Raw genomic sequence first — 14,865 nt, forward strand, 5'->3', positions numbered from 1 at the left:
AGCAGCTCAGGTTATGTTCACATGTTCAATTCCTGGCAGAAATTGCAAGGGAGAACCTGCTGCCTGCTGGCACCAGAGCACACAGATTGCTTTCCTTGGCCGTCTGCTCCTGCAGACCACTGCACATCCCCCCTGAAGGACAGTCACTCATCCTGCAGGAATGGTAGACTACTTCCCTCTCTCAGCAAATACGCTGCATTTTAGGTGCTTCTGGGCAGGTGATCAGCTCTCGCAACCATAGATAGATCAGATGATGTCCCCTCACCTTGGGGAGTCTGGGTGGAAAGCTGACGCTAGCTCTGGTTCTACAGTAATGCTTTTTTAACTCTTTAGAGAACTCCCTTACATTGTCAAAGAGAACTTGAAACTGGAACAAGTGGGTCAGTGGGTCCCACTTTTATACAGTCAAAGGAGACAGAAGATCTAGAAAAATTGTGTACACTTTCAGAACCGGTTTGGGTTGGTTCTCTTTTCAAGTGTTCTCTTTAGGCTGCTCTCCAGGCATAGTCTTTGGTAGAGTGATGCTCCTTACAGTAGAGTAGTCGCCAGTCTGGAACAACTGCAACAGAAACATGCTAGGATCTGGGTTACCGCATAGAGGCAGAACTTTACACAAGTGGTCCAGCAGGCACTCACTCTAGTGGCACAGATAAAAAGGTCTGGTCACAACTATGAATTTATAAAACATGCTATGCTTCCACCAGACTATGGGCTTAGTCCTTGACAGGGACATTATAGAGTGGAATAATATTTACAATGTATGTTTATACTGTGTTTAAGACTGCTGTAAACAAACAGTATATATACCCTACAAAGAGCTATGGATCAGCCAGTCCATATTATTGTCTTTCTTATCATTTTCATTTACTTCCTTCTAATTTGATGACCTTCCCTCATTTTCTTGAGTTGGTCCCTCCCATGGAGCATCATATCTTTTAGAGATTTGTAGCCACAGATTCCTTACCGTAGAATACTTCCTGGTGTCAGACTGGATCTGGAAATGTTTGAGCAATCCCCTTGCACACAGGTAGATGGTGTTGTTCAGATCAGTGTGGCATCATCTGCACTGGAAGTGATGTGCTTGGTGCCCATATAGACTCCACCCAGTCACACTGATCTCAGTTCCTTGTTTTCAGCGCCATCAGCCCGGATCATGCTCCCCTCAGTCATTTTGTCAAAGTCTACTGTGCCTTTTTCCATGTTTTTTCAGAGATATCCCAGAAGAAACTCACCAGGTTCAAGGCTTGTGGCACCTTTCAACGACAGATCTCAGTGATGGACTCCCACTTTGGTATGTCTGTAGTGCCTATAGAGGGAAGACAACTGCATCATGTGCAGATTGCAAGACTAAGAACTCCAAGGCCATTCGTGAGCATGCCATGAAGTTCTTGGCCGCTCACCATGTGACTCAGTGCTGCTCCCGGTCCCGTTTGCTTGGTAGGTTTTGGGACCGCTCCCGCAGCACCTCGTGTCGGTACGTGTTACACTCTAGGATGTCTCCTGGTAAGTCCAATAAGAAGAAGTCCACAAAGTCTAAGCAATCTTCAATTTTGCCGCGTCACTCCCATTTTTCGGACAACACGAGGGAATGACACCACAAATCCCGACCTTGCTCGCAGATTTTCTCTGTGTAACTGGCGTCACAAAGTGCTCAATGCTGCCCCAAATCTCCTGGAGCTGAAGCAACCCCTACCCAGCTTTGAGGGTTTTATGAGGCCATGGGCCTCATTTTTGGCCATTCAAACCCCTCAGGCTCACCTTTGGGTCCCACAGGTTCAGGAGGATCTTCGACTGGGACTTCACTGGAGGATCGAACCTCAGTGCCAGTCGACCCCTTAAGATCTGTTGGAGGATTCAGATCGTCTCTGGCTGCAATTTCGCAACCTTACAGTAGCACCATTACCAAACCCATTATGATTCCCGACTCTGATACACACTTACGGTACACAATATTGATTCTTGAGCTGACCAAGTCCACACAGCCTGAAATGGAGACAGAGCCATATTCCACTGAAGGGCTTACTAAGGAACAAAAATGGAAGGGAGCTGAGGATCTCTAAACCTACACTGACCCTCTAGCAGAGTCCATGGCTGATGATAACTGGAATGAGGACGTGGTTGATGCCAGTGGTCTGGGCACCTCACCAGGCACTGACCTTCTCTTTCCTCCCACAGTGGCTATGGTGGAAGGGGTTTTCTTTGCAGTGGTGGTCCATAGGGCAGCTGAGGTCCTGGACCTGCAGCTGCCCACAGTTAAAGTCAAAACAATGGAAGTACTTCAACTGGTGGTATCCCCATCAGAACCCTTACTACCTTTCACTGATGTCCTCCTCTGGACAGGGGCCAAGCCCTGCACAAGCACTCCTGTGCAAAGCACCACTTCTCACTGCCATCGCCCTACTCCCGGGGACTAAGCCTTCCCCTCTGATCACCTTACCTCTGAGAGCCTGGTGGTCCAAGCTATAACTTCCCGAATCAGTCCCAGCACGTTCCCTACCACACCACTAGATAGGGAATCCAGGAGGCTGGATACCTTTCTTAAGGGAATGTTCTCTTCCATCTGCCTGGCACTGCGGTCCATGAGCACCACATGCTCATTGGACTGTTATTCCTATGCTGTGTGGGATACGTTTGCACAAGTGCTGCCTATGGTCCGGATGAGGCCCAGGCCATCCCATGCTATTGCTGACTGGCAAGATGCAGCAAAGTTAACAATCAGATGCGAGTTGGCTACAGCTGACTAACTGGATAAAGTCATTGCTTCTTCTGTTGTGCTTCAATGCCATGCTTGGTTAAAGTATACTGGCTTAATGGGGACGTCAAAGCCTCACTCATGGACGTGCCTTTCGATGAAACCCGTCTCTTTTGAGACAAGGCAGATTCAGCCTTGGAGATATTCAAGGACAACAGGATGATTTGTAGGTGATTGAGGCTCTCTATGGCCCCACGACAGCTGCATTCTACCCTACACCCTTTATGTGGCTACAGTAGGGGCTTTGAGCCATATCCTTTCCCCACTAGCCACCATGGCCAGCAGGCACAGTCCTTTCGTGGCTGCCAATGCAGCTCCCACAGGCCTTCTGGGGCCCCTCAGCCAGAGGTCTGCCCAATCTGCTCCCTCCTCAGCAGCCGCACAGTTACAGCTTCTTTAGTTTGCCCGCAAACCAGAATGGATATCCAATTTGTGTCAGAATCCAACACCAGGTGCACTAATGGAGGGAGATTACAAAAGACCAATGGGTACTGCAGATTGTCCAATAGGATTATACCCTCCCATTCTAAAAAAAAAACGCCACTTCCTCCGTCCCCAGAGCGACTGACAGAGGACCACCTTGGGCTCTCGTGGCAGGAAATATGGGCCATTCTGGTAAAAGGAGCAATCAAGAGGGTGCCAGTTTCAGAAGTATTTTGTGGTTGCTAGTCCTTCTAATTTCTGTTACCAAAAAAGGTTGGAGACTTCTGTCCTACATTAGATCTGTGCCCTCTCAATTACATCTTGAAAAAGGAAAAATTCAAGATGCTCACCTTGACTCAGCTCTGATCTGCCCTCGACCCTGGAGACTGGATGGTAGCGTTGGATTTGCAGATTTCCACATTGCTGTATTGCCTATCCATATACGCTACTTGTGGATCACGATGGGCTAGAGAATTATCAGTTTGCAGTGCTCCCTTTGGGCCTTACCAGTGCCCCTCGGGTGTTCACCAGGGTGATGGGGGTGGTTGCAGCACATCTGCGGAGGTCATGGGTTCCAGTCTTCCCCTACCTCAATGATTAGCTGGTGAAGGCAGGCTCGCCCTAGGCAGTTGTCTTCCATCTCCAGACTAGGGCAGACCTCCTGCATTCACTGGTGCTCACTTTCAACATGCCAAAGTCTTACCTGACTCCCTCTCAGACGCACCCTTTCACTGGAGCTGTTCTGGACACAATGCAGTTTTGGGCTTATCCTCCTCAACTGAGAGTCCAGAATATTCAGGGTACGATTCCGATGTTTCAGCATCTACCCTGGATTTCAGTAAGACTGACTCTGAGGCTGCATGGGTCTCATCGCCCTCTGCATCCTATTGGTAAAACATGCCTGTTGACATTTGTGGGCTCTGCAGTGGGACTTGAAGGATCAATGGGCACAGCATCAGGGAAATCTCTCCAACCTGGTCCAGATATCGAAGGAAATTTCAAACAACCTGCAGTGGTGGCTCACGGACAGCGACTGGGTCAATGGCAGACCTCTCTCTCTTCCCCACCCAAAGCTCACAGTGGTGACAGATGCATCTCTCCTGGGCTGGGGCAGCCATCTGGGAGAAGTGGAGATAAGGGAACTCTGGTCTTCAGCGGAGTGCAGGCTTCACATCAACCTGCTAGACCTCCGGATGATCCAGTTGGCAGTGAACAACCTTCGTCCTTCGATCAAGAGAAGGCTAGTGCATGTGTTCACTGACAACACCACTGTCATATGTGACTGCAACAAACAGCGAGGGATGGGGTTGTGGACCTGCGCCTCCAGACATGGCTGGAACATCAGGGTATTTCCCTGGTAGTTGAACACTTGGCGGGCTCTCTGAATGCCAGAGTGGAAAACTCAGCCTTTGACTCCTAGCGGATCACAGATGACGTCCTTACCCGGAGATGGTGCAGGGTCTCTTCCAAGATTAAGGAGAACCTTGGTTAGATCTATTTGCCACTGCTGAGAACACACAATGTCAGGAATTCTGCTCACTGGAGGTTCCAAGGTAGCTCTCACTCAGGACGCATTTTGTCTCATGTGGAGCTCCAGCCTCATATACGCCTTCCTGCTGATACCATTCCTGCCCATAGTTCTCAAAAAGATCAAGAACGACCAGGCCCAAGTCATCTTAGTGGGTCCAGACTGGGCACAGAGTCTGGTATGCCAAACTTCTGAGCATGAGCATCTCTCCTCCAGTCAGGTTGCCCATTTAGAAGGATCTGTCACAGCAACAGGGTACAGTACTCCACCTGAACCTGTCCACTCTCCACCTTCATACATGGAGATTGAGTAGTGACATTTGAGGATGTTGTATCTCCCTCCTGAAATATGTGATGTTATTCTGGCACCCAGGCATTCTTCTACCAAAACCATCTACACCTTCAGAAAAGACAAGTTTGTGTCTTGAAGTACATCCAAATTAGTTGATCCTCTATCTGCACCCTTGTCTGAAGTCTCTCTTTTTGTTCTTTCCTTGGCCCAACACAGCTTTGCTTTGGGTATAGTAAAAGGACATCTATCCACCATTTCTGCTTTCTTACCGATACCGGAACAGCCTTCCCTGTTTAAGTCACGTGTTGCAACTACATTCCTTATACGTTTACAGCACAGGTTTCCTCCAATGCCCGTCATTATGCCCCAGTGGGATTTCCTCATGTGTTCTCCTTTTGAGCCGATGCACAGCTGCCCTCCACGGCACCTAACAGTCAAAACTGTCTTCTTTGTGGTGATAACATCTGCCAGAAGGGTTAGAGAATTGGAGGCGCCTTTGGTTAGTCCTTCCTACACCTCCTTCTTCCCAGACAAGCTGGTTCTTAGAACCTGGGCAACCTTTTTGCCAAAGGTGGTCACAACTTTTCACGTCAGGCAAAACTTCACCCTGTCTATCCTTTTTCCCCCTCTTAATCCTCCTAAAGAAGAGGAGAGACTCCACCATCTGGATCCAAAAAGAGCATTATTGTTCTATATTGATTGTGCCAAAAAATTCTAGGAGGATTATTAACTCTTTATTGGATTTGCAGGGGCAAAGAATGGGAAGGCAATTCAAAAGTGAACCTTCTCTCAATGGATCATCCTTTGCATTAAGATCTGCTACGCAATGGCCAAGAAACAGCCTCCTGAGGACTTAAGAGCTCATTCCACCAGAACTACAGCTGAGACCAATGCATTAGCTAGGGGAGTCCCAGTCCTGGACACTTGCCAAGCAGCTATGTGGGCATCACTGCACACGTTTGTGAAACACTACAGCCTCAACAGTCAGGTCTGGCATTCGGTCCTCTAGAAATTCTTAGTCTGAGATGGTGCTCAGACCCACCTTCACGGAGAGATTGCTTTGGTATTTATTCTATGGTAAGGAATCTGCAGCTAGAAGTCTCTATTAGATGAACAAATTTGTTAGCTTTTGTAATGCTTTATCTGGTACAGAATCTATCTAGCTGCAGTTTCCTAACCTACCCCCTACCATCCTCCCTGTTCCTGTGAACTATCTTCTCACATTAAGAGATCCTTTAGGACTCACTTTGGCACACTAGTCATTCCTCTTCAGCTTGTCTTCATTACTTCTGATGCAGAAAAACAGTCAAGAACTGAGGAGAGTGTGCTGGGATGAGGCCTATTTAGTCAACACGCAAGTCACTTGCAGCGCAAATGATGCCATGCAGAGCCGAACATCACCTACCAGCGCGCAAGAGAATTGCTAAAAAACGACAGACCCCGTCTGACACCTGGGAATATTGTAAGGTAAGGAATCTGTGGCTAGATAGACTCTCTATCATACAAAGCACCCGAAGGTAAGTACATTTTTTTCTTTACCATCATTTTGACTGGATGACTTTTATCCTTCCAGTGCTTGCCTTCAGGGAACTAAAAAAAAATTCCAGCAGTCCCTGGAAATGCATGTGTTTTCTTGCTTTGTCGCTCACTCGCCTGTGTGCTGCTTTACCCTCAAACCTCCATCCCCACACTCTCCGTATTACTCTTCCACAGCCAACAAATCAGTGATTCCCCCGTTCTGACTCTGTTGCTGCTCTGGACTTTTGTTTCTCCTCAGTCCCTCTTTGGTCACTGATGCCACATGTCGGTGGCTTTAAGTCGCCATCCCCCACCCTTTGCTTCACGGTTCCCTGCACCTCCTTGTTGCGCTCGGCTTCTGATTTAAAGTCCCTGCGCTCCCACATTGCTCTCTGTCCCTACCCTGTTGCCCCCCCCCCCCCCTTCCCTAGTCCCTCCCCACCCACTGCAGTCAGAGGTGGCTGCCAAGATTGGTTTTGCCAATGTCTGATGCTTTTATGAGCCTCCAGCATTGGTCAGGTCATGCTGGAAGTACAGGGGAACTCCCTGAGTAGGGTGAATATTTAACGCTCTCTTCCTGGACAGGGCTCTCTGCACACCGGGACACCCCTTGAGTGTGAAAAGACTCTGGAACACTTGTGCTCTCTCTGGGTGGAATTAATGTTGTGAAATGTCTGTTTATATTGCACGCTTTCTCTCGGACTAGGGTGAATGGTAACACTTGGAAATGTAAGCACCCTATGGTCGCATTACGTCTGTAGTCTTTGTGCTACGTCTCGGTTTAGAACGTGTCCATATATCAACAGCGTCTTTTTCTATATTTATCTTCCACAGACCGAGAGAACCAGTCTGTTCTGATCACGTGAGTAAATCGAATTTTCCTGAATCATTTTCTAGCGAAGGTTAGTCCATTGAGAGGCTCGATGAGGGGGTGGGCAAATAGTGATATAGCACAGTCTGTGGAAAACCTGCGCTCCCTGAGAGGCTTTGTTATGTGTGAAATGAGCCCCCGCTCTGCGAGGGTCCGAGCATAGAAGAGATTGGTGGGAAGCTCTCTACAGCAGTGGTTCTTACCGTTTTGACTGCTGTGGACCCCCACGTAATCATGACTGGAATCCAGACACCCCCAGTTAATCATTATTGGAAACCGGGGGCCCCCAATGAGTCATTTTTGGAACCTGAGGACCCCGGCCTAAGCAATTTCGATGATTTGAACAATACACCAAAATACAGAAACAATCATTTAAATATACAAATTATAAATATTTTATTTAATTCATAGACAAATAAACAAAATCTAAATTTTAATTTGAATGGGAAGGTCGAAGCTTTTCTAAAGTCAGATGACCCCACCCACAGTCCATATTATATTGCGTTTAATGCACTTCCGCTGCTCCCCCAAATCAATATGAGGATGCCAACTTAATTTTTTGTCTCAAATTTCAAATTCTCTCAAATCTACATAATGTTTCAACATTTTCAGCTTAACAGTTTGCTTTGCTTGTATACACCTAATCTGTTAATAATATTTCATTTTCTAAGCAGATGTGGACCCCCTTTATAGGCATCGCGACACCCAGGGGTCCCTGGACCACAGATTAAGAACCCCTGCTTTAGAGTATGGTTACGTAATACTTTATAGCCCATCCTCCTCATCGCAATCCTTACATACTTCAATACGCTCTCTGCCAACAGAAGTTTACACAAGTTGATTTATAATTCCTATCCTACCAATATGAGTTCCAGTTTATGCCATACCTCCCATCAATCCAACACAATGAAGCCCAACCCACTTTTTTTTTTCGCTTTGTTGTAAGAAGCGTACACAACTGTGAAGTTAGGAGTATTCTTTTTGTGTTGTTGTTTGTATGTTTATTGTATTACAGGAGAATCTGCTTTGTCGACTCCCTTCATGTCTTTGTATGCTGTGTGGATCCTGCTGAGGTCCCACTTTAGCAGACCTGTCGGAATGTGCTTGCAAAATTATAACTAACATCTGCTGCAGTGGTGCATCGAGGTCTGCTGCACAATTAGGGACACCGTTTTTTTGGGGGGGAGGGGGCTATGACACTTCCCAAATAAATGCATCCTTTGCTTGTCAGTAGGCCTTTAGACAGGTCTGCTATGTCTGTCTTGTTTTTTTCATTGTTCTGATTTCAATATATATATTTTTTTATTTTTTTTCACTGAAAAAACAAAGGTTACAGGGATGTTATTGTTAGGTTCTGAATGTACTTGTACAAAACCACAGAAATTCAGCAGTTATAGTTAGAGTTCTTTCAAGTAACTATAACTGGCGCCCTTTCCATGCACAGTTTTCTTATCAATAATTTTACTGCAAATGTTGCAGTGATAATATCAGAGATGCCACACAAGATCTAATTAATTATATAATATGTAGAGTAATTAGCTGTGCAGGGCGAAGGCGCAAGTTATAGTTACCTTAGGGCGCGAGTTATAGTTACTTGGCTTGGAAAGACAGAGTACTTGGAGGATGCTATTTTTGTCAACCTCCCGCTTGCCTGTTGTCACAATGGCTTTACTTCGCTTCTGTTTTAGATATGATAGGGTTCTGTGGCTGAAGTCCTGTTTCTTTGCTACAATGGTGAAGCATGAAAAGGGTATTGGCAAGAGGCAACAATTGGAAGAGGAAGGATCCTCAGTTAATTAGTGAAAGGGACATTCTTCACAAGTTAAAACATTAGGGGGCATGCAAAGAATGACTGAGTAGGCAGACTTTGGTACTTTTAAGGTGAAATAGTCCCGTTCTCCCAAGCAGCCACAGTTTAATTCCACTGATCCAGATCTAGATGTGGAAAATTAAGAGATTAAAGTCAGATTTGTTCAAGGCTGTCAATTAAAAGATCAGGGAGAATCTGACTTTCTTGGCTACAACAGTCTAAGACTTTTTTCTCCAGTACCAGAGTAAAGAGCCAGCATGCTTGCCCATTCATGGAACCATTAGGAAGGTTCTAACAAATAAGTGGATGGACATAGACAAGCACACATCCCCTTTCTTCCTAGACAGGAGATATCCATTTGAAGGTTTTTATGATGAATTTCCTTTGGTCGTGAAGGTGGATTCTCTGATGGGTGACTTGTGGTTTCAGGGTATAATGATCTCATCACCACCAGATCCAGTTGATAAGCAGGTATAGTTAACTGTGAAGAGGTCAGATGTAGTATCTTATTTTGCTGTCAAGTTTCCGCTTTTATGAATTATGCTATTCAGTGTTTGTTAAAGGATTTTCAGAAGATGGCGGAGTAGATCGACCAGTGTTTAGGCTTTGACGCTATGCTATCTTTGAATAAAAACAAGTCCAGTTTTTGTCAGATATTTTGTTTTATTTATTTGGGGCTGCAGTGGCGGCTATTGTGGCCAAGAAGCAAATCTGGATGAGGGCCTGGAGGGCAGGTGCAATATAGGAGACTTTGGTAATCCCGGGGTCAAAAATATTTGGTACACAGCAGAAAACTCCAGTTAAAAAGTATGTTTCCCAGTCACAAAATGCATTTATCTCTTATTTTCATTGGAAAGTTGTCAGTCAGCGAATCTGTAGGTGAGAACTTGCCAGGGTGTTCCTTCAACATACAAGTCTCAATCACTGAATGTGGGAATTTCCCCTCCTACTCTACCCATCCAAAATCATGACTGTGGTATGGGACTCTCATCAACTTCCAGTGGGAGGAAGGCTGCCTTTCTTTCAGGAGAAATCGAAGGCCTCAATGTCGCACAAATGGGTTCTAGAGCTAAGGAAGCATGGAAGCCAGCTGTCTTTCCAGGATCTTCCTGATGATAGTTTTCTCCTAACTGCTCCTCCTTGTGATCCCCAGAAGCACCAAGTTTTGTTTGAGGGAATTCAAAATTAATTGGACAAGAAAGCAGTTATCCTACCTTTCTAAAGGGGAATGGACTCTATTCAGTATTGTTTCTAGTCAAAAAGACTCTTGGGCATTTCAGGATGTTTTGGACTTGGTTAGACTGAACAATTACATGCACCTACTAGCTTTCAAAATGTTTGGCCAGAAAATCCCACTGTATGCGCTTCTTTGTTTTTTAAGGTTGGAGCAAAGTTGTAGCCTCCTGAAAGAACACAGTGGTCTCCTGTATCTCTTCTCTTCTGAACATGAGAGATATAACAGCAGTAGTGTGTTGAAAGTTCAAGGGTTCATAGCCTGGACATTAGTGATCATACCTTGGACCAGGTTGCATTTATACCCTCCAATGAACCAGCTGCTGAGATGATGGCATCTGAAATCACTGTAGTACGAGCAGGAAGTACCTGCAACCCTGGAGGTTTCTAAATCACTTTAGTGGTGACTGAATCAGGAATGTCTAGCCAGGGGTTTCCGTCTGGAAGGTCTCCCACCCAAGATTCTGATGACAGATGCAAGTGGGATAGGCTGGGTTGCTAACCTAGGGGATGACTCTGCATAATGAGAATAGTCTTGTGAACAAAGGGTATTCTCCTTCACCTGGATACAACTGAAAGCAGTTCAGATAGCTCTACTGCAATTTTGTTCTGTTGCAGAGGGATGTCACAATGGACAGTCAGTGGTATGCGCACACATTAACCACAAAAGGGGATCATGATACTGGCACTGTTGGCTCTTGCCCACGAGATTTGTGTATGGGTAGAGAGCACTTTCCTCTTTCCGTTTGCAGTGTCTCTTCCCCATTTTGCACATTGTCCCTGTGTCTGGAGGCATGGAGAGTGGATGTGCTTCCCTTCCAGTGGTCAAAGCTCCTTTCCATGCATTTCCACACATTCAATTGATACTGAGGGTGTTACAGAAAATTCAGGATGACAGAGCAGGAGTTCTTCTAAAGGTACGGTACTAGAACCGCCATCTATGGTTCCCTCTTCTTAAACTACCAGTGCAGGCAGACATTGTTGCTATTGTTTTCTAACCTGATGAGGGGCGGTGCTCTTCCGCATGAATCTCTAGTCCACCTTCAGCTGGGGGTATCGCACTTGAGAGGGTAAATCTGCAGGCCATGAGCTGTTCTCCTGAATTGGCAGCATTCATCTGTCAATTCTGACCTCCACTAGGATTTGTTCCTATTGTGACCTAGTGGCACGCAACTGGTACTCTGGCTTTGCAAAACTGTCGTATTATTAAAGATGCAGATAGTTCTCACAATGTTTCTAGTAGTAGTATTAGTATGTGGCTTGGTCAGGTTAGAATGAATGGGGTTCTAACACAGACTCTAGAAACACATTCCAATGGCTGTTTGTGCTAGCCAATTCTTCTATGTGCTGTGCAATCTCAGAAAGTACTTCGCATAGACAAGCAGTCAAGGTTCCATAGACTATCTCTCATAGAATGTCCTTATGTTTGTTTTACACATCCTGATCTGAAAAGTGCCCCCATTGCCTAGCAACACGGTCTCACCTTCTGGATGGCACATGGTAAGGGTTCTCCTTCACCTTATCACCCTACTCTTATTCAGATATTTTTCTAACTTCTTGCCTCTGCTTTGTTTTTTCAGTTTTTATAAATAAAACGAAAACATTTTGCCTTTGTAACATAAGGTAGACAAGGCTGACCCCATTACCAAGACATTAGGGTGAGACTGCTCCTTTAGGGAACAAGACTGGATTGATTTGCATAACATTCATCCCCTTCTGTATTGACTTAGACGAGTTAGAATGGATGGTAAATAGTGACATGAAGTATTTTAGAAGAGTTAGTTTAAGTATTTCCATCACAATGTTTTTTCAATTTAAGAACTCCCCTACACACATCTGCAGTGTTACTAAGTAGCTTATGATGTATTCTTAAATGATCTTAACATATCATAAGACACCCAATAATTTATGGACAATGAATTCCTCTTTGGTCTAGTAGTGAACAGGTTTTGGAAACTCTCATGGGTAAGTCACGTGACCAACTGGGAAGATTTAAGCACTCCAGTTTGGGGATAGTTACTATTTCTGTCTTTAGAAAGACACTTTGCTCACAGGTTAGTTAGTCTGCCCTTCCTTTTAACTCGGGTTGGCTGTCCTCAGAGACTGGCTCAATTACACGTATGAAGATAGAAATCGAATTCCAGGACATTTGAAGATAATTTAATGCAAAATAGCATAGGAAAATGTAAGGCTGAATAAGAAGTCTCGTCATTGGTGGACCCCCATTACAGCAGGCCTAGTGAATGGTGAGGATTGGACATCGCCCCTTCTGCAGGATTATCCCCAAACCTTTTGCCTTTCTCCTCCTCTTTTTCGGGCCCTCTTTTTGTTGGCTTTAGGACTATGGGCACTTTACCACTACTAAACAGTGCTACGCATGTGCTATCTCCCATAAAACTTGGTATAATTGGCTTACACCTGTTTGGCTTATTTAATTTACCTGTAAGTCCCTTGTAAAGTGGTATACCATATACTCAGATTGCGCCACCCACAGACGTACCCTTTCAAACTTGTCTCAGGACAGCCACTGCAGTGCCTGAATGCGTAGTTTACTGCCACATTGACTTGGCAAGTCAAACTGGTTGCCAATGCCTAAACTCCCTTTTTACTACACCTAAGTCACACCTAAGGTAGGCCCTAGATAGCCCTATGGGAGGGTGCTGTGTATGTAAAAGGTAGGAAATATATTTGTATGTGTTACATGTCCTAGTAGTGACAAATAGTCTATTTCGTTTTTCACTGCTATCAGTGCTGCTCCTCTCATAGGTTTGCATTGGGAATTCCCTTATATATCTCAAAGTGGTAATTTTTGATCTGTAAAGAGTAGCATGGGTATGTATGGAAAGTGAGAATTCCTGCTTACTGGTGTGGGTAGATTTCACATTACTATTTTAGAAATGCCACTTTTAGAAAGTGTGCATTTCTCTGTGCTTATAACTATAGTGCTTTGCAGCCTGACTCCAATCCATGCGTGGGGAAGAGTGACAGCTCCACATAGTGCATACGTTCTAGACAGCCGCAATTCAGGGAGGATTAGGTGTGACAGAGTTACATTTGCATTCATCTACATATTAATGGTCTTCCTGGGCTGGGAGACAGGGAGGCGGGCGCACTTTACACTTGTATAGGCTGTGTCCTGCCCCCACACAAAGGGCTCATTTACCCCCTGCTGATGTCTGGAGCCAGAGTAGGGGAGGACGGAAACTCCTGGAACTGGTCAGAGCTGGCTGGAAACTTCTTCCACTCTCCAGAAGCAAGGCACCAGGGTATAAGTACAAGCGCTCTGACCCCATGATTTTTGAGAGCTCGGACTGAAACTCTGTCAGAAAGACTGCTGTACTGCACAAAGGACTCATCTGGACTGCTCTTTTGTGGTTGCCTTCCTGCCTGGTGTCTGCTGGGTGGCATAAAGAACACCCTAGATTGCTTTTCTGCTTGTTGCCTTGATGCCAGCTGCTCTTTGACTGTGGGTCCCCAGGCAACATTGGACTGACAGGAGGAACCGCCACTGCTTGTACGGATGTGCTGGCCTGCCTGACCCTGTGTGTCCCCAAGTGTTCTCCTGGGACTGGTTTGCCCAGAGATGGCCATGGGACTCTGAGTCCGGCACAACCAAGCCTTCTTCTTTTACTATTTCACTAGCGTGGAGTGAGCAATGTATAACCTGACTGTATTGGGGCTACAAGCACAGGGTGAGCGCTTAGTAATTCTTTCTTTATTCCCCCTTGCTTTATTATCATCATGTGAAGAGTGCTCCAGTCGACCATTTGTGGACAAACCTCCAAGGTGGGGCATGCACCTCGCATATCCCCCATACTAGGGTGTCGGATTTCAGCCTTTGCGAAAGTGAGTGCTCTGTTTAAGAACACATGCGGGGCACTCCTTGTAATCACTGTGGGGAGGGAGAGAGGCGTCTGTCTTCCCCAGCACTAAGACCATCCGTCAGAGATCAAAAGGAAAGCCTTAGCATATCCGGTTGCCCAGCAACGCAGAAGAGAGAGTGCTCGGAACTCTGCCCTGGAGAAGAAGGGCTGCATTGGGACCAGTGTGTCCCCGGACTGGACAGTAGGCTAGCCAAAGGAGCACCGAGGGTGAGCCAGGTCCTGGGGAATCTGCCAGCCAACTCATGCTTCCTCTTGCAGCGTTGCCCAGCCAGGGGAGGTCAAACTATGCATTGTTCATTCTTGGGCATGGCTGGGACCGTGCGCGGCCTCCCTGCTGGTCGCAGTTCTTCTACTTCTCCCCTTTGGTCTTACGCAGGGATGGGACTGCAGGGGCCTTTCACACTTCAAGGAGGTACCTGCCCTTGATCTATATGACCATGGAGTTCCCACTTCCGTCGGCCTGGCTGTGATTGGAACCACGTCAGGATTACCATAAAGGCCGTACTATGGGTGCCAATGCTTTTATGCTCTCCGTAATAGGCCTGTGCTAAAGGA

General features: G+C 46.0%; 1 protein-coding gene across 1 annotated transcript in view; it reads left to right on the forward strand.

The window, feature by feature from the left end:
* Window positions 1-14,865, forward strand: part of LOC138299694 (myosin-6) — a 95,839-nt gene that overhangs the window by 19,544 nt on the left and 61,430 nt on the right. The window contains exon 6 of the mRNA XM_069238182.1: window positions 7,347-7,374. Within this exon, the coding sequence (XP_069094283.1) occupies window positions 7,347-7,374 (28 nt within the window). The remainder of the gene's footprint in view (window positions 1-7,346; window positions 7,375-14,865) is intronic.

This window comes from Pleurodeles waltl, chromosome 6 (assembly GCF_031143425.1).
Source record: "Pleurodeles waltl isolate 20211129_DDA chromosome 6, aPleWal1.hap1.20221129, whole genome shotgun sequence".
Lineage (NCBI taxonomy): Eukaryota > Metazoa > Chordata > Amphibia > Caudata > Salamandridae > Pleurodeles > Pleurodeles waltl.